The sequence below is a fragment of the Drosophila grimshawi genome, unplaced genomic scaffold (genome assembly GCF_018153295.1).
Source record: "Drosophila grimshawi isolate 15287-2541.00 unplaced genomic scaffold, ASM1815329v1 contig_848, whole genome shotgun sequence".
NCBI lineage: Eukaryota > Metazoa > Arthropoda > Insecta > Diptera > Drosophilidae > Drosophila > Drosophila grimshawi.
The window spans coordinates 4125256-4145363 of NW_025063692.1; the positions used below are offsets into that span (position 1 = coordinate 4125256).

The following is a 20108-nucleotide window of genomic DNA, read 5'->3' on the forward strand; positions in this document are numbered from 1 at the left end:
AATTTTTTTCACAATTTCGACTTATTTTGTAGCCCATTAAGAAATGGTTCAATTTTAACAAAGAATTAATTTTTGATTTTCATGATTAGATTTAGAAAATAAATCTCACTTTTGGTTTTCCATTTAACTATTTTATATTTATCATATTCCAGAAAAGAGATGGACTTTTGACTGTCACAGCTTGAATTTATTCGAGCTATTTCGATTTCATCTGCAACAAGGAAGTTGAACTTTCAATTCTCATATCTATAAAATGTATCTTAATCTATTTATATATATAGATAAATATATATATTTATTTAATATTCCAGCATTTAATAATTATATTTCGCATAGTTTTAACAAAATCTGCTTTATACTCGAAATCTACTCCATAATATTTTTTCAAGGGTATTTCCGCTTTCGTCAGTTGGCAGTGTGTGTCTGTTTGTGTGTGTGTTGGCATTGGTGTGGATAGTGTGGATGTTGTGTATGCGTGTGTGTGTGTCTGTTTGTGTGTGTGTGTTGCCTGAGCTAGCATCGTAAATCATCTCAAGTAGCTGGCTGCTATTTGGTATGTTTTGTATCTACAACTATAACAATTTGCAAGTGTAGGCAGCACAGATACAAAGATATACACATCCACACACACACAGCCGCACACACACGCACACACACACAATACACACACAAATACAGCTGTCAGTCAGCGCTGACGAAAACACCTTTTGACATTTGTGTTGCACTAATTTGCCAGGCAACAACATAGAAGATGGTGCACAGATCCGCAGATACAAGGATACACACACACACACACATGCACACACACACATACAGAGTGCGCCTTGCAACTCGCTAACAGGTAAGAAAAACGCTTTGCACTTGCCACAAAAATTACGTTCAACGGACAACAGCTGTGCATGCTGTGAATGATGATAACGAAGTTGCAGCCGATAATGATGCACTTAATGAAGTTAATGTTGCATTATTTCAAAGGGGCAGCAGCAAAACGAAACAAGCAGCCCCCATCAACATCATCTTTGATTTTAGCAGCAAGCGGAAAAGAAGCTAACGAAAAAAATAACACTTCAACAGCTGTGCGAAATTTGAGCTAATTTTTTCTTCTTTTTTTTGAGAGAGAGGGGGGTTGTGGGGCTGTGGGGGATAAGTATTATAATCAATCACATTTTGTGTTTGCGTGTGCGTGTGCGTGTGTGTGTGTGTGTGTGTGTTGAAGAGCTGTGAGAACTTGGGAGCAGTATTAAGTGCACAAATTGAAATTAAGGGCGAAGATTTTTCGAGGCATTTTTGAAAGGGATTTTTAGGCGAAGTTTTGACTAAACCGAATAATTAAAATAACTTATTCAAATTGAAGCATTTCTTGGAGCAGTTAAAAAACACTTCCTTTTCTTCCTTTCGAATCCAAGAAAATGTTTTCTCACAAAATTCACTTTTCACAAATCGCATGGAAAACTCAAATTCAGCAAAACTTGGAAAATTAAACGGATGAAATCAGATAAAACAAGTCTATATATAATATAAAAATGTTTCCATTCTTTTTTTCACCATTCTCAGCAAACAACAACTTAAAAATCAATTTGTGGTTCTGCACTTTAATAAATAAATAATTTTTAACATTAATTCTAATTTTATTAAGAATTATTTTAGCGATTTTCATACAAAAATTCATATTAATTCTCTCATATATATCTTGGATTTTCTCTTGAATAGAAGAAGTGCATTTTTTTATAATTTTCGAAATTATGCAGAAGAAAAATATTCAAACATTATTAAAAGAGAAGAGCATTAAAAACAGAAGCACTTAAGTAATTTAATTTAATATTTATATATTGTGCTCCAGTCGGAATCTGAGAATCTTTGTTGGTTTTATTATATCTAGTTTAGATGGGCGATTTCTTTGTCTCTTTTGAGTATTCCAAGTCAATCAATTTGTTGGCACATCATTATACCTAGCGAGTTGAAACTCTGACTGGATTCCTAATACAATCCCTGATAGCCATTTATTCCAATTCAGTATCCGGCACCTTATTAATCTCTGCTCTTTGTGGAGAATCCTTCAGCCATCTCCAGTTAAAGCAGCTTCTGCTGTTTAACCAAACTTTGCTTTAAGTCACATTAATTTCCATTGCTCAAAACGTTTTTTCTCAACTACCAAAATTAGTATTTCAAATTCACAGCAAAGTCTTCAATTGAAAATCAGTACACATTTTTCGCGCACCATTTTCAAAAGTTGTCAAATTCCATTTGCCGTCGGCATAATTTATGAGCACTATGGGTAAAAAAAATAAAAATGTTGGGAACAAATTTTGCACACGGCGCATAACTCAGCAAAAGTCTGCAAAAAGTAAAAACAAAATCGAAACAAAAAAAAACAAAATTGTTCAGTTTTTATAGGAAAATTCAAGCTTTCGCTGCTGGAAAAACCCAATAACGGTATTTATTGCATTTGCCTTTTTTCGGCATTTAGCCGTTTTATGGCTAATAATAATATTTTGGCTAGTTGGCATTTGGCTTAATTAAAGTTTGGACAAATATTCATTTTTTGTTTAGTCTTCAAATTCAGCAGTCGAAAAAAAGAAAAAATAAAATATATATATATTTATAAGATCCTTTGATTTCTTGTTTATTGACTTATTTAAGCTGTCACTTAAGTTTGTATGATATTAATAATTATTTATATAAGCATATATTCTATAATTTGTTTCCGTTAAATTGTTTAAACTGTTACTTAAGTCGCTTATTAGATTATTTAAGTATATATTTTAGTTTGTTTTTCTGCAAGTTTTTGTTATCAAAATCCTGTTAATTTTGTTGTTGTTGAACTTTACTTTAATAATTTTCGACTTTAACCAATGGAAATTCGACTTTATTTATTTGAGTTTATTTTTTGTGATAGTTGAATCTATTTATATAAATTATCTCCATTCGATTTCTTTACTTTACTTTCCACTTTGTTATTATTATTTGTGTTAATTGACTTTTGCTTGCTTCAGGCAAGTTTGCAATTTCAATTGATTTTTTATCGACAGCTTTGGCTTCACAATCATCAAAAATAATATGATAATTTGTTGTTAAACCTCACTTTAAAATGTATAATTATATATATGGTTTTCTCTGTTTGTTTGGCTCACAACTAATATTTTCCACTGGGCAACAATTACAGTTCGTTTAACAAATGAACCGTTGTTCGATTGTCGCGCAAAAATCCGTGAAACGTGAAACGTGAAAGCGTAAAAAGGACACAGGAAATGGTTGCTTAAATGCGGCCATTTTGTTGTTGTTTATGGATAAATATTAATAGCGAAAATTTGACCTACATTTGTTGCTGCTGCGTCTTCTGCTTCTTCTGCTTCCTCTTATGCCTCTGCTATAAAAAGGATTTTGCCGCCGCCGCTGCTGATGCTGCTGCTGCTGCTTCTTCTTATGTTGCTCCTCGCCGATTATCGGAATATCCAATAGAAGAATAACAGTGGCTGCTGTTGTTGTTGTTGTTATTTGATCCACGCGTAATAATTTAACGGCACTTTATGCTTGCAAGTTCTTTGTTATTGTTACAATATTTGCACTTGAAAAAAAAGATTGCAAAAAAATAATGAAAATTGAAGTTGCGGAGAAAACGAGGAACAAAAGATGCACAAGATAAATATTTATATTTATGTGCAGTTGCTGCTGCTGTTGTTGCAGTTGTTGTTGTTGTTGCTTCTTGGCTTGATTTGGTTTGGTTTTGGTGCGTTACACGCACACACACACGCACGCACACATGCACAGAGAAGCGCGCTCATACAAACAAACACACGTTGATTAAGCGACGTTGACGTAGACGTAGACGGACGTAGACGACGACGACGACGGGGGACACGCGATACACGACGCTCTCCGACAACGTGTCCAGACGCTTCAATGAATCGAACAGAACTGAACAAAACGTGTGCTGTGCCCCGTCACAATGGCTGCTGCTGCTGCTGCTGCTGCTGCTGCTGCCTATCTGCCTAACTGCGGCCCAAACTGCTGCTGCTGTTATTTGCCTGACAGCCAGAGACCAGAGAGAGAGAGATAGAGAGAGAGAGAGCGCGCAAAAAGCAAGAACAAGAGCGAACGTAATGCATATGTGCATTTGCTCGCGACATGTAAGTAAACATGCGGGTGGCTCTCTCGCTCTCGCTCTGTAACAGCTTCTGATTACATTGATGCTGCTGCTGCTGCTGAGACTGCTGTTAACTGCGAGTGAGTCTGTTAAATGTCAACCAATGCAATTTTTAGTAATATATAGTGACTACAGCAACCATAACATAAGTTGAAATTGATCTCAATTTAATTAACATCATCTAGTAATATATATCACTATATATTTATCGTGAAACATTGACTTTTACATGCTGCTCGCAAAATGTTTTACAGTCTGCCAAAATGCATCGGCCGACGATGGGTGTCTGTAAACCGTAGAAGGAACATAACAGAAAACAACTTACAACCTGTGCTCTATCTCTCCCTCTCGCATTCTTTTGCTGAGGGAGAGCACAGAAACTGGTTTTGGCCGTCCACCCACGTGACTGTTATACACGCTGAGCGTATGTTTACAGTTGACAGGACCAGAGCTCAACTGCTGTTAGCGGCCACAGGTTTCTGTTGCTGCGCTGCTAGCGTCGCTGTTCTAAACAGCTGTTTCCATTTTGTTTACTACGTCGCGTATAACACTTTGACTTAATTAATTGCCGACAATTCAATTTCGATATTTTGTGAAATTTTCTCAAGCAATTAAGAATCGATTATGCTACACGATTTATAAAAAAAATAAATAAATATTCGACTTACAGCATAATCAAATTCTAGGAAAATTATTACAAAAATGTTACATTTTATTTTTGAAATTTTCAATTGCAAAAATCACTTCTAAAATGGTGAAGCATAAAAGTTATTTGTTTGAGAATAAGAACATTTTTTATGTAACGGCTTCCAATCTAAACTCTCTTTATGTTCGCTGCAAGAGAGATAGAAAGAGAGAACCGCTGCTGCAGTCGTATAATAGTTTATGGCAAAAACTCTTATACGAGCAAAAGAGCGAACCCTGCGATTCAAAGGTTGCAAACTTGACTACTTGCGAATATTCGGAAACAACTTGTTGAGATCAGCAGTGAATGTAAATTCCTTCTTTTTTTTTTAGCATATAACAACTATTTACATTTTTGATTATAGTATTTACCAGCCATATAAAATAAATGCGGAATTCTTCTCCATCTTCTCCGCACACAACTGTTATAAAAAATAATAGTCTTAGGCGCGACGTCGACTTTCGCAAACAGCACGGTCAGCGCAAAGTGAACCCAACTCAAGTCCGAAATTTGACACCTCGTCTCAAGCGCAAATGTTAAGTTCCTCCTGCTATCCCCTACCCCATCCCCTCTCCCTATCCCTATCACTACTACTCCCACTCGCACTCGCACTGCTTGAGAACGAGACAAAGTGCCAAAACTGCAGTTGGCATCCCGTCATCGATAAACAGTTACAACACATTCACACACACATACACACACGCACATTTCTGAATCGCACAGAGAGCATAATAAGGTCAATCAACGGGCGCAGCGGGCGGCGACAGCGTCGTTGTCAACAGCTGCGCCAGCGCAAAAGGCACAAGAACAGCGCTAACAGTGACGGTGACAGCGACGGCGACTGCGCAGCCAGGCAGATTAATTGCGTCGTCGTCGTCGTCGTCGTTGCTGTCTGTGGCGTGAATTTATGAGTTTCACATGAGCGATGAGCCGCCAGCCAGTCAGTCTTTCTCTCTCTCTCTCACACGCACTCATCGCTTGTAGTTGGCTGTGTGTGTGTGTGTGTGTGTTCAGCGCCGGCTTGTGAGCGCCACTTGAGGTCCGTTGTCCGCCAGAAGATGCCAGAGTCTGTTGTGCTTCTTCTTACTCAACTTCTTTAACTTTGTTTTCTTTGGCCCTCGTCTTCGTTGTCTGCCATCCAGTTATTTGCTGCGTGGGCCCGCATTGTTGTTGTTGCTCTTGTTGTTGTATGTAAAACGATATGCTATGATATATGTATGTATGTATTTGTGCCCGTCAAGGTATCCATGCGTGTATGTGTTGAGTTGTTGTATAAGAAGTTAATTCAATTAATCGAAATTGAACCTTTTTTTTTGCTTTCAAATATAATGAACTATTGCTGTTTGGTATTAATATTTTTTCTCTCTATTTTTTTAACAAATTGCAGCATCGAACTTTAATTAAAAAGTCGATTCGAGTTCAATTCGAGTTCAATCGAACAAAGACTTGCCAATTATACATATCTGTATATATATATATATATATTATTTTCTCATGCGTTGCAAATTCAATTTCAATTTAGACAGCGATTTGTAAAGTGTAATTAAGCCAAATCAGTCGGCTATTAAACAATTGACGATAATTACGCGAAATTGAGAGAATATCAACAATTTACAGCTAATTGCGAAGAGATAGATAGAGAGAGAGAGAGAAAGACAGAGAGGGAGAGGGGAGTAGGAATACCTAATAAGCAAATGCAAATAAGTTTAAGAGTGAGAGAGAGAGAGCAGCAGCAAAGCAGTAATTAATAGAGTAATAAATAAAAATATGGAAAGGTGTTTGGTCTCCCCGCTCCCCTCTCAACGATCCATTCTCCTAAATCTGCAATCGCCGATCTTCCGTCTTCGATATTAAGACCCAAACTCAGTTGGACATCAATGTTTGGTTTTACACAAACAAAGCAAAACAAAACGAAAAAATAAAGAAACAGAAAAAAACTCCTACGTCTCTTTTGCTTGATGGCTCATGAAGAAATAATAAACACTGAGAGTGCTCAACGCTTAAATACTCTATAACAAAATCGAGCCACCGCAATGTGCAGGAGAGAGAGAGTGAGAATCGCATAGAGCGGCGATTTTTGTGAGCTCTCTTTGTGAGCGACACTGTATTACAGTTAAATATCCCAGTTAGTTGAATGATAATATTCCAATGCGTAAGCACACATACACACACACACACACACATGCAAACATATGTATTTAGATACGGCATTTGACTTTCAGTGAGAGTAAAAATTAATGAGCGAAAATTCCCTTTTTTTTTGCATCTGTAGTTCTCTCTGCGGAGAGAGTATAAGACAGTGATAGGCAAATAATATTTGTGCTATATTTTGATGTTTTCTATAAATGATATTTGTTTAAATTTACAAATTACAAATAGTGTCCACAATCTGATGCTACCCGACAATCTTTTTATTTAAGATATACAACACCCAAAAAAAAAAGACCCAAAAGCACCTCCTTTAATGAAGTGAAAAAGTAAACGTCGTGTGTGTGTCTGTATGTGTGTGTGGATTATATCCCACTGAGAGCGCAGCGGCAGCTTTTTCAGTTTTGTTTTTATTTTTCTTTTTGTTGTTGGTGTTTAGAGGTGTACCGCAAAAGTAATACAAATATCCCAAACTATAGCATGTGTGTGTGTGTGCGTGTGTGTGCAGTTATAATTAAGTGATACACATAAATGTGAAGGCGAAATGCCGTTGATGAAGGGAAGTGTGGAGGGTGTGGATTTTCTTGATGCTTGTCCCTAAGTATTTTTCAGTTTCTTTACAATCCGTTCTTAATGATTGTTTTCAATTACTTTTGCGCCTCGGCGTCAGTCAACGGGTTTCACATTCAAGTCAAGAGTGTAACTGGGTAGAGTGTTGGGGGAGCGGTAGGGGAAACTGAGGTCAGCAGCGAGTCAATCGCGTGGAATCGATTGAGTCAGCAGCAGCCGCAGCAGCAGCCGCCGCAGCAGCAGCGACGGAGAGCGCCTTTTAAGTGTTTACGCTTGTTTTATTAATTTCCATCATACATCTTCAGCTGTCAGCGTCTTCCACTGGAAAGAAACACGCACACACAAAAAAAAAAAAAGGAAAAGTCGCAGCGTGGAAAGTGAGCAGGGTTGGAGTAGGGGCGTGTGGCGGGGGAAGGAGGGGTATTGGTTTCACCGCTTAACGAGCTGCCAAATGAAATACACACAAATATTGTATTTTTTTCGAACCCGAACATTTTGAATATCGAAACGGAACGGAACGGAACGAATCGCGGAGCGAAAAGCGGAGGCGTTCCAAACAAATCAAACAAAATATAAATCAAACTCTCAATTTGAGAATCGAGAATCGGGTAACAAAACGTGGAATTCAAAAACTTGAAACTTGAAACGGGAAACTCTCCGTTTGGCTTTATGATTGATTAACAGGTGTTAAGAGGTGCGTCTCTGAGATATATCTATGGCTATGTGATTGAAAGTGATTGAAACAAAGCCAAATCAAATCTCCAACAGTTAACATAAATCGTTTGTCAACTCAGCCATTTAAATAAACAAAAACTGCATTCAAAAATAAAAAAATTGTGAAATTCAATTGGAAAATAGAAAAGAGTTTGTTAAAAAAAATAAAAAATAAGTCGCTTGTCATCAGGGAATCAAAGCGGAACCAAAACCGTTAGCCAGAACCAAAAAAACCAAAGTTCTACTTTCCATTATTCCTGGACAGGTCATCAAAGCGGAACCAAAACTGTTAACCCCAAAATTAAGAGCTGTAAAGAATTCGATTAAATTAATAATCAAAAGAGAATTTCAAGTTTGCCTGAATCGTTTAAGATTGATTCAATTCTTAATTTTATAAAGGAATCAATCTTTACAACTATGGAAAAGTATTGGAATTGGACACTTGCCAAGTCTCTGAACAAAATACTAAATAACAATTCCTGTATTGGATTAATACAGTTGAATATTATTCAAGTTGTCTTTGCTGCTGCACACAGTGTGGCAACTCTGGCCAGTTGTCTGCTATGGCAGCCTGGCGTAGTGTTGCCATCCATTGTACAAATTACGCTTCTTGTCTAATTCAAATTATTTTTATTAGTGTTAGTTCCATATTTATATATATATCTCTCTATATATATATGTCAATGTAAACCACAGAAATGTCTTATTAATGCCACACAAACACACACACACACACACACAGCCTGCCCCGGAGTCCTTTGGCAGGACAATAACAATTGCATTGGCCAGGCACGAAAGTTTACAGCTAAAACGGATCGAATTGCCAATTTCATGCTTCGAGTGCAGGGCTTTCAATCAAATGATGGCAACACATTGAAGCAGGCATCTGAGCGGGTGGGTGGTGGGTGGGGGTGGTTGTAGGAAAAGGGGAAGGGGGCGAGGTGGTTAAAGGGAAACCAACGCGAAAAGCAATGCTGACATCTTCATAGAAATGGAATACAGTTGTTCAGTTAGAGATACATTTGCGACATATGTAGACACACACACACCACACACACACACACACACACACATGCAGTGTGGAAGTGTATTAACAGCGCCAACATATCCATATATCCATCCTCGCTGACCTCTGCTCCTCTCCTTGCCCCACTTCGTCATCTTGGTTTGCCTGCTTGTGTTGGCTGTTTTGGTGGCAATTGGATATGCCACCGACGACGTCACAGATGCTTCACCGAAAGCAGCAAAAAAAAAAAAAAAAAAACAGAAGCAGCAGCAGCAGAAGAAGAAGAAAAATAAAAATCCTGTCCGCACAGGACTATTCAGCGAGGCACGCGATTTTTATGGCATATTCGTGAGCTTATTGTAATGAATTACTTTGGGTGAATCTTTTTCGGTTTTCCTCTGTTTTTTCTGTTGTACACCCAGCAGCAAGACCAGTTTCGCCAGCATCGGGTATCATAGACTAAGTGCATAGTTTGTAACACATTTCAAATATCCCTTATTTAATTTACATATATCAAAATGGGAGTCTTGCCAATGTATTTGATACGCCCAGTTCTCATTTGATAGAGTAGCACTTAGTAGAAATACTTCTTCACTTTTTATTGTAATTTCTTATGAAACTTTACTTTTGGATATCTATTTTTAATTAAATTTTTTTATTAATGTGTTCTCTTATTAAATTTTGCCATATTTCTCAATAATTTTATATTTCTTTATAATCATTTTATATATAATAATTTGTAATTGTTATATAAAATTGTATTCTACTCGAGAAGAATGCTTACTGCAGGGTATCTATGTAGTCGCTGTAGTCTTAATTTTCATAATACTATAAGTAAAAGACAAAAGTCATTCCCACAGGGTATCTGCCAGTCCTTGTGCGTTACTAAAAGGTTAAGTTCCTTTTACAGGGTGTCTGTAAACATTAGTAAACATTTTAACAGGGTATCTACCGTTCACTATACCCACTTCCACTTCTTAGTCACTATTACATTTTGACCAATCCCTCTTCGTGCTTATTATCACAGGGTATCCACCAATCAAGAACATTTCGAGCGGCAAAGAGCAAACATTTAAACAGGGTATGTGCCGCTCATCATATCCACTTGTTTCTGCTTCATTTATCTATCTGTTTTTGTCGACTTTTTTCTCTGTTTTTTATGTAATCCATGCCAATGGTCGTTAGTCGCTAGTCGTTAGTCTGAGGCTCGGTTATTGACTGCGGGTTTGTGCCACATACACATACTGATGTATGCAACATATGGATGGATGGATGGATATAACTACATACATATATGTGGCTGCCATGGGTGTAGCCAGTGTGGCATGTGCGACATTTGTGGCATTTGCTGTAATCATAATTTTATGTCCATCTAAGTAGCTTGACGCATGACGACTGTCAACGACACACTGCCTCTATCCTTCGCCTCCGCCTCCGCCTCCGCCTACCCAGCTCCCTCTCCCAGCTGCTCCTCCTCCTCCTCCTTCTTCTCCTGGAGAGAACTCGAGAATCTCAAATGTGCAGCTGAGTGTTCAAAGTTTTAGCATCGCTGTCCATCGACCGTCGACAGTCGACCGTCGACCGTTGACCGTCCACAGTCTTAGACGGTCAGTCAGTCGTTTGTGTCACTTGCACGCGGCTCTTTCGACATCTTCCTCTATCCTCTACACCCTATGCCCCCCCCCCCCCCCACTGCCTACCCTTAGCCAAACCCTCACTAAATAGCCACAACTCCACTGCATATGACGGGCCGCCCCAAAAATATCCATCGGTCAGCTGAACATGGTTTGGCCAACTTGATGTCAAGCGGCTTGAAAGCACTGCCTTGCCTCTGACATTTGTGGCGTGTGGCAACCACACAAATTTAGTGCGTCTTGAGTGCCAACTGTTGGGAGTCGCACACTTTCAACGCGACCAACCAACTAGCCAACCAAAGCCAACCAAAGCCAACCAAAGCCAGCAATTGCCATCAATTCTCCAAGTTTATTGAAATTTGAGCTTGAATCTTCTTTACCATTAAAACCGAAGAAGAAGAAAGCATTTCACATATAGCATCCAACATCGAAGTCAAGTCCAAGACATATCTGACTATCCATTTAGCCAGCCAACTATGTGAACTCGGTCAGTTTTGAAGGTAACTTGATGAAACATTAAATATATCCGTATTTTTACTGCAGGCGATATATATGTCAGAGACGGACGGATCAGATTACTATATCGTGTAGTAGATCGTTCGAAATGATGAGTTCCTTTATGAACAACTTTTCTGTTTACTTACAAATCCTAAACAAAGTCAGCATTTGACATTTCAGTGAGATTCGATAACTATCGATGTCGAGGAACGATCGAAATCTTTATTGTTTACGTAGAAATATTTGTAATAGGCAAATTTACTAATTAATAACTCCCCAGATAGGAACAATCAGTAAGAATTTTCAATATAAAACTAAAAACCTAGAAAAACGAATTATCAGTTATATATACATATATATATATATATATATATATGCATGTATATAACTATAACTGTACTTGTCTTTGGTTTTATTTTGTTCCCAAGTTTGCCAGCCACAGCTTTTGACATTGTGTTGGACAAGTTGTTTGCAAGCCCAAAACTTAAACTGTTTCCTTTCCCTTCCCCTCTTTAGAACAACACCACCCACAACAAGAAGAAGAAAGAGAAGAAGAAGAAGAACAACAACAAGCACAATAATTAGCTGTACATTAGCGGCATTGGCGATGAAACGTTTACGGTAATCCTTTCAGTAAGCAAAGTGAAAATGCAGTGACAGAATCCGAGCGAAGAGATCCCAAAAAGAAAACCAAAAACTCAAAACAAAAAACAAAAAAAACAACTACAACACGAACATAAGCAGATACAGTTAGAATAAACGTAATGTTATCTGCAAGCTGTCGAATATTAAATACCCTTATATAAATATTGATAAGCGCTCATTTGTAAATAAATGCTCAATATTTATATATATAACATATATGTATAATATTATGTGTGTGTAAATGTATCATATAAAACGACAAAATCAAAAGACTACACAGAAAGGGTATACAAAGCGGCAAATGAATGAGTGCAGTGCACATATCAGCAACAACAACAACAGCAAACTGACAAAGCAAGAGGAAGAGGAAGAACAACAAAGTGTAACAGCAGCAAGAGATGCATTCACACACACAGCAAGTCCAATCGTGTCGAGGGGGGGGGGCTGGCACAAACCTATAAAACCACGTAATCTGCAAGTGAGTTCTTTAATTATGCTGCAAGCGCAACACAAGCAGACGAAAGCAGCAGGTGGCTGCCCTGTGGGAGGGGGGAGGTGAAGGGGGCGTGACCACTGTGAGGAACGCCTGCAAAATGCGAAGCGAAAGCCGCTTACAGAACCACAAAATGCTACGGACATATTTTGCCGCAAGAAAAAGCGAGAGAGAGAGAGAGATAGAGCGAGAGGCGGACTGGCAACGAGACATTCCCGTGGCCGCCATTTTGAAGTTTTTTTTCTTTTTTCTTTTTTTTTGGTGCTGCGGCTTTTTGGGGTCGTGTGCCAAAAGGATTACAATGGAGAGAAATGCCGCGACAAGCTTGCAGATGAGAAGCCCAAAACAACAACAACAAACAAACAAACAAGCCAGAGCAAAGGTGATTGAGGAGGGGGTGGGGGGGGGGGGGGGAGCTGAAGTGACTGCAGCTTTTGCCTTTGCTTTCGGTTTCGGTTCCGCTGCCAATGCGAAACCATTTGCGGATTTAATTGCCGTTAACATTCGAGTCTACTCGCCTTACATTGTCATTGCAGCTGCTTCTTCTCTCTATATATGCCCCTTAATGAGTGCGAAGAGGGCATCACCAATCAGCAGTAGCATTCCAGCATGAAAACTGATGCACGAAAGATGCACACAAATCGTTGTTATTTAATGCTCAGCGAAAGACTTGAAGTGCTTACAGGTCAACTGCTAGTCGGGCATTAACTGTTAAGTAAGCACTCGGCTCCCCTTCCCCCTCTCACACTCTTTCTCTCCTACGCTTTTCGCTCGTCGTTGTTGTTGTTGTGGTTCTTGTTGTTTCTGTTCGCAACGTGAGCATCAAACGGCAGACGCAGATTAGAGACCAGAGCGACAACATGCACCTAACCTACAAAAGCAGGCTCATCTTCTGCCCCCCCTTCCCTCGTTCTCCTCTTCGACGACACTAACTACTTTCTTCACCTCTCTCTCTCTCTCTCTCTCTATCTGTCTTTTAATTCCTGTCTTTGTGTTTGTGTTGTTGTTTTTAGAACCTTGCCTTAGTTTTGTGGTCAGCTAAGAGAATTATAACAGCGTAATTTGTATGTGTGTGTGTGTGTGTTTGCATGTCAGAGTTTCAGCTGATACCGCCAAACAGATTTAGACAGCGGTTTTTGTGAGCGACACACACAACACACACATACAAATTACTTTAAGTACTTGGCATTATTGAAATATGCTTTTATGCGCTAAAGCGCCGCTTCAAAAATTAAACTCACATGAAAATAACATTGAAATTTGTAAACAATTTTTGTTTTTTTTTTTAAATTATATTATTTATTTAAATTTCAGTAATATATTAATATAATAATACATTGTAAGCGACCACTGAGCCAGTTCTTAGTTTGCTCATATCGATAATATTTGTGAACAAGTCTTAATACGACTTGGAAAGCAAAGTTCATACCGGAACTAGTTCGCTTTTTTTTTCAAATAGTATTTTAGGGGTTACGAGTACATGGTTTAATATGCAAAAGTAAGCTATAATAAATGTATGTTTTATTTTAGGATTAACTTAGCTTAAGTGCCGAGTAACTTAACAATCTTAAGTAATGGAATAATATTGAATTGATTTTAAACTCACCCATTTGTATCGCCGGGTGAAATGGGTTTCAATTGCTGCTCCACTGTGCGAAGATTATCGCTGATTATATAATCTATAAAAGGAAACGAAAATAAAAATCGTAAATCAATTGATAACATCAAATTGAATAAAACTACTGCAAAAACAACTTAAAAATGAAGCTGATCTAAAATGTGCACAGAGCTTTCAAGCGCACAGGCAGTTAACACTCTGTTAACAGTTTGTTAACAGTCAGCCAGCAGTTAAAAGCTGCAAACATCGCAAAAGCTCAACGGCGCGCATTGGGAAATGCCAATTGCATAGTGGGAAGTTCTTTTCTTGGGACATGTGTGCGTGGGCAATAAAAGCTTACCCTTCTGCAGCTGGCTGGTTGGTATAAATTCCTCATGTTTTTGGTCCCCCTTTTCCTCGTATTTGAGCTTATAGTCGGAGTGCTTGCGCAAGGACATCAGTAGCGATTGGGTGCGCGGCGGTATCTCGGGCGGCGCTGGCTCTGGCGGCGGCTCTGATTCACCGCCGCTGCTGCAGCCGTCACCAAACTCTGTCAAATCTTGTTCGGCAGTTTTTCCCGTTATTGTTGCTGCTGCTGCTGCTAGCAGCTGTTGGGATTTGTCGCTGCGATTGACGGAGAGGGCGGAGGTGCCGGAGGAGGAGCTGGTCATGCCGCTCAGCCGATTTAAAGTGTGACGCGTTGCGCTGCGCTGACTGCGCTGGCTGCTCGACGCTGTCGCTGTCGACGTCGACGTCGCTGCTGGTGCTGCTGCTGCTGCTGATGCTGCTGCATCCTGTTGCTGCACTTCCTCATTGGAATATTTGGCATTGAGAAAGGGATTTGTACTGCGCGCTCCAGTTCCATTTACTGTTCCAGTTCCCGTTGCAGTAAGCGTGCTGCTGCTGCTGCTGCTCATGTTGCCCGGATTGGGGGGCTGGGGAAAAAGTCCCAGATTTGCATTCGATTGATATTTAACGGTGCTCGCTGATACCGTTGGCAATTTTATTGACGACTGTGACGTCTCAGCTGCTGCTGCTGCTGCTGCTGCTGCGGTTCTGGAATGCGGCTGTGCGTAAGTCACCTCCATCATTTGGCCGGCGTCGGCGCTGCGACGAGCGCTTCTCTGCCGCAAATATTCCGGTTCGCAATCTGAGTTATAATGCTCCATACCTAAGCAGAGAGAAAGAGAGAGAGAGAGAGAGAGAGAGAGAATGAGCATAAATATATTATTCTTATCGTTTTTTTAATTGAATATACGCAAATATATATAATAATATATAAAAATACTTCAGTTTTGCATTTAACAATTGTCTTTTTGTATTTTTTTTTTGTGGAATGGTCCCGTTAGGCTTGAGTGTAAATACACATGCCATTTCACTTTCCCATTAACAATTGAATATGTGCAATGTTGAAACCCCGTTATGTATTTACAGTTGCGGTCAAAATAATAGAACTGTTGACTAATAAAAATGTTACTAATTTAATGGCCATCAAATCGAGACCTTTTCAAAATCATCAAAATGAAGAACAATTCAATTCCGCACTACACCAAATTTTTGGAACGTTTTAAAATACTATTAATTGAATAGCTGAAATGTTAATGTTTGTTTATCTTTAGTATTGATTGCTCGTGCTTAATCAAATTTTCATTAATTTTTTTTTAAACTATATTTAATAGTTTCCAGGAGATATGTGTGTATGTAATACAATTATTTTGACCGCAGCTGTACGCACTTAACAGTTATCCTTCGTTCGTAACATTTCGCGATGCCATTGTGAGTCGACGTTGCCGTTAACGTGTGAGTGTCATAATTACCGTTGAATAAATAAAACAGCTGATCGGCTTGTTTCCGTTTGTCTTGTGTGAAATGAATTAAAATAAACGGTAATTAATATATGAAACAGAAACCAACCAATAAATAATAAATAAAATGCAAAATTTAAACGGATTTCATTTGATTTATATCTTGCTATCAGTCTAACATTTTAGTTAACTGTAAAAAGTGTATTTAATTATAAATGGTTTTTTGTTTTTGTTTTTTTTAGCATAATCGATATGAAATTCGATAAATCATCGAAATCATAAATCATCATGTCCAAACACCAGGGCCACTACAGGGTATAACAAAAGCTTTTCAATACTTTTTTTTTGTTTGTTTGTTTGTTTGCAATTGCAACTTGCAAGGCTTTGCCAGTGTTTAAAAATTGCGCAATTTGCAATTGGCAATAAAAAAGCGCATTTAATTCGCATATCAAAAATGAACGAACGAATGGATGGATGAATGGATGAGTGAATGAATAAATGAATGAATGAAGGCAATTGGACGCTGCTGCTGCTGCTGCTGCTGCTACTGCTGCTGTTGATAAAGATTGAGTAATTGAAGCTGAGGCTCCAATTCAATTACGAAGCGCAGCTGTATTTGTTATCGAGGGCTGCTGAATCTTGGAAGGGAGGGGGGTTGGGTGGCGGATGGGTGGTTGGTGGGCGGGGTGCTTTGTAGTCATCGCCTAATCGAAGCATAAAACGCAAATCGCCGTCTGCTGTGCGATTTTTATGTTCGCATTGCACAGCATATTGTTGTCTCTTTCGCACGCAGTGCGTGTGTTTGTTGTTTGTTGTGTTTTATTGTCTGTTAATATTTAATGCAATTTACGATTCATTTTTTACAACCTCATAACACTCTCTGGGTAGGCAACCAATTCTGGCTGCACGACCAAGCAAGAGGACCAGCCAGGGGGGGGGGGGGGGATGCTGGGACTTGCCTGTAAATCTGTTTGAGAACGAACCTGGTCTGGGCTTATTGAAGGAGTCTCGCAAAAAACTAACAAATGCTCAGGCACGAAGCTTTTAATAGATTGTCCATTGAGTTGTTCCAATTTGTGTATATTGTAAATGCTTATGCAAATGTTTGCATATATCTCGAGGATTGTGGGTATTCCCAAGCAGGAGAAAGAAAAAAAATAAAAATAAAACACAAATCAGCAAAAGGTTGAAGCGGAAACAACAATCAACAATTGGCATTTGATTGCAACAAAAATACATTTGCAAAGCCACATTTAACATTGTAATTTTTGAGTGTGTTGCAAGTGTTGCATGTCTATTGCTTATTGTTATTCAGCTTATAAATAGTCTGCATCAATTTCATCTTTTATATTTGTAGTATTTTTCTTTTTTTCTCACATTGAGTAGGAAAATGCATGTAAATTTCCCATGGATAAATGACGATGTTGCCTGAGTTGAGGATTTGTTGCACAAACCTATTGGCTGTAAACACGGGTTTATTGCGAACTTGTCGTTGCAGGCAGGCCTTAAACTGACCACCAAATGGAAAGCAGTTAAAACACACATTGATTGAGCCCGGCCAAATGTCAGGTGGCTTTCATGTTGCAATCAAATGAGTCCAATGGGTCCAAGGATGCCACAAGAGCCTCACAAAATCCATCAATGCAAGCGAAACCAAGCCAAATCCAAATCCAAATCCAAATCCAATCGCGACTCGTCACGTGGACCAACATCGTCGAACTCGAATCGCATCGAATCGATTTGAGTTGAATCCAATCAGACAGTCAAAGTTCAATCGACAACAAAAACAAAGCAAGTCAACCAGGAGTCAACCAGAAGGGGAGTGCTGACTTGCGCATACCCTGTAAGCAGCTTACTTTCTGCTCTGCTCAAAATAACATCTTAAAATATAAATTAAGAAAAACTACATAGAAAATAAGAATAGAGTGCTAAACTTAATTAAATGATAATTATCGTTAATCGTTATCGTCATCTTACCAAAAAATTAATGTGCTTAAAATGCCTTTAATTTGAAATAAAGAAATTGATTGGGAATTGGTTGCCAAATATTCGGTTCTATTCAAATTGCATTAAAAAAATAAAAGCAGGAAAATAAATAATATTTTTATTTAAGATGTAATATATAAGAAAGGTATCTAGTTTCCCAAAAAAACTAAAACTAAAAATAACAATAAATAAATCAATATATAAAAATCGATCTATTAAATAATATATTTATTTATTTGTACTTAAACATTCCTTTTTCCTTTTTTTTAATTTTATGAATCAATTATTAATATTTTAATTACGTCTAAAAGTGTACGGAAAATCCAACAACTGCTTCAACTTGGTCAATACTAAAGGGTATCCAAGAATTCCTGCCAATCGACTCCCGTTGTCCTTGTGTGTGTGTCAGTATTGGGTGGGTGGGATACGTATTCGTGGATTAGATCTGGATGACCACTGAATAATTCAATTAAATAAAATAATGAATATTTAGTAGCTTGACCGACTTATAAATCGCTTGAATCGCATAAAGCGTCCGAATGGCTCTGAATTGCTTACTTAGCCCAGCATCCCTTGACAAACCCCCCTCACTTTATTACTACCCAACCAAAATGTATCTGTATCTGTATCTGTATCTGTGTCTGTATCTGTATCTGTGTAGCTGCGTAAAAATATCTGTAGCTGTATCTATTTCTGTGTACAGTAGTTGTCCAAATATATGAATAACTTTTCAGCAGCAAATTGTTCGATTTGTGATTTTAGCAATTCATTCAATTACTCTAATATATATATATATATATATCTATCTATCTATATGTTTTTCTAGTTTGTTTAAAGACCACTTGTTGCTGGAATCGCATCAATTTTTGACAAGTTTTCATTCACTTTGTAGCTGAATAATTTTAGTCTGATTCGTGTCTTATATAATTGAATTAATATAATTAATATTCAATTAATATAATTTCAAACTGCAATTGGAAGCAATGATTTGTTATCGAGAGAGATCACTGTACTACTCACTTGCCAATTGCTGACTCTGCAACAGCAGCTGGGCCAGCAGCTGTGTATCGAAGGCGGTTGCCTGGGCGGTGTTTTGATATTCATCCTCGCTGCTGCTGCCATAGCCCATCCCCATCCCCATGCCCATGCCCAGGCCCAGGCCCAGACCGTGTCCATGTCCGTGTCCGTGACCATGCCGATGGCTGTGCCACTCGGCGGACCGTTGACGTCTCAGCTGATGTTCACCGTTATGCGCTGAGCCGGCACCGCTCGCTGCTGACCCACTCGCCGCATTCCCGTAGTAAAACTCGCTGCCAACCGCACTGCCGCTGCCGACGCGCTTACGGCCAATTGTGCCGGAATGGCTGCTGGACATATTGGAGGCCCTCCACACACACACACACACAACAACAACAAATAAGTGTCTCTCTTCTCTCTCTCTCTCTCTCTCTCTCTGTCTGAGATTTCACCTTCAATTGAACTATGCACGTAACGTTGGCCAACAAGCGACTTTTTTGCTTCGCAGCTCGGTTTTCCTTTTATTTTGTTACTTGACTTGACTTTTCATATTGTCGTCGTTGTTGTTGTTGTTGTTGCCGTTGTTGTTGTTGTTGCCGTTGCTTGTGGGCCACATGGGGCACGCCCCTCAGCTCCTTAGCCGCCCAGCGTTTTTTTTTTTTTTTGGGGGGCGCTTTAAGTGCTTAACCGAATTAACGCTGAAACGATAAAAACGACAAAGTGTCAGCATGAGTCGAGAGTATGGCTCACAACTAGAGTGGGCAGGCAGGGGGAGTGGCAAAGGGGGCGGGGGGAGGTAAGAGTCGAGAGTGCTCGACTAGCAAATATGCTGTTAATAAAATTCAATTGAGAAGCATTCACAACTTTCGGTGCACAGTGTAAAATATAATTGTAACTCGGATCCGGTTGCTGTTCCGGTTCCGGTTCCGGTAAAGTTTATAAATTGATTGCCAAACTTTATTCGCTTCAGTTATTAATTTGTATTTATTTTGAAATGCAGTTCACAAACTTTTAAATCAATAATGAAAATAAATAAATCGAAATAATTGGATTAAAAAATTATTTAAATAGTAATTAAAAATATCGAATATTTTATAATATTTAAGGCAAACTTTAAGCAAACTTCTTTCAAGAAACTGATTGCAGTTAAATATTAAAATATACAC

The 20108-nt window shown here is 38.7% G+C and overlaps 1 protein-coding gene across 1 annotated transcript; it reads right to left on the reverse strand.

The window, feature by feature from the left end:
* Positions 1–14139: 14139 nt before the first annotated feature.
* LOC6569392 (homeotic protein female sterile) lies at positions 14140–19467 on the reverse strand. The gene is made up of 4 exons (XM_001995785.3): positions 18946–19467; positions 14900–15305; positions 14496–14809; positions 14140–14216 (listed from the first exon to the last, which is right to left on the reverse strand). The coding sequence occupies exons 1-4, from the start codon at positions 19298–19300 to the stop codon at positions 14140–14142; spliced, it is 1152 nt and encodes a 383-aa protein (XP_001995821.3). The 5' UTR covers positions 19301–19467.
* Positions 19468–20108: the final 641 nt, after the last annotated feature.

Bases quoted from the DNA above. Each gene is read 5' to 3' on its own strand.
- LOC6569392 (XM_001995785.3), bottom strand. From the start codon at position 19,300: ATGTCCAGCAGCCATTCCGGCACAATTGGCCGTAAGCGCGTCGGCAGC. The intron at 15,306-18,945 runs GTGAGTAGTACA...CTCTCTGCTTAG, and splicing joins GCAGAGTCAGCAATTGGCAA to GTATGGAGCATTATAACTCA. The intron at 14,217-14,495 runs GTAAGCTTTTAT...TTCCTTTTATAG, and splicing joins AACCAGCCAGCTGCAGAAGG to ATTATATAATCAGCGATAAT.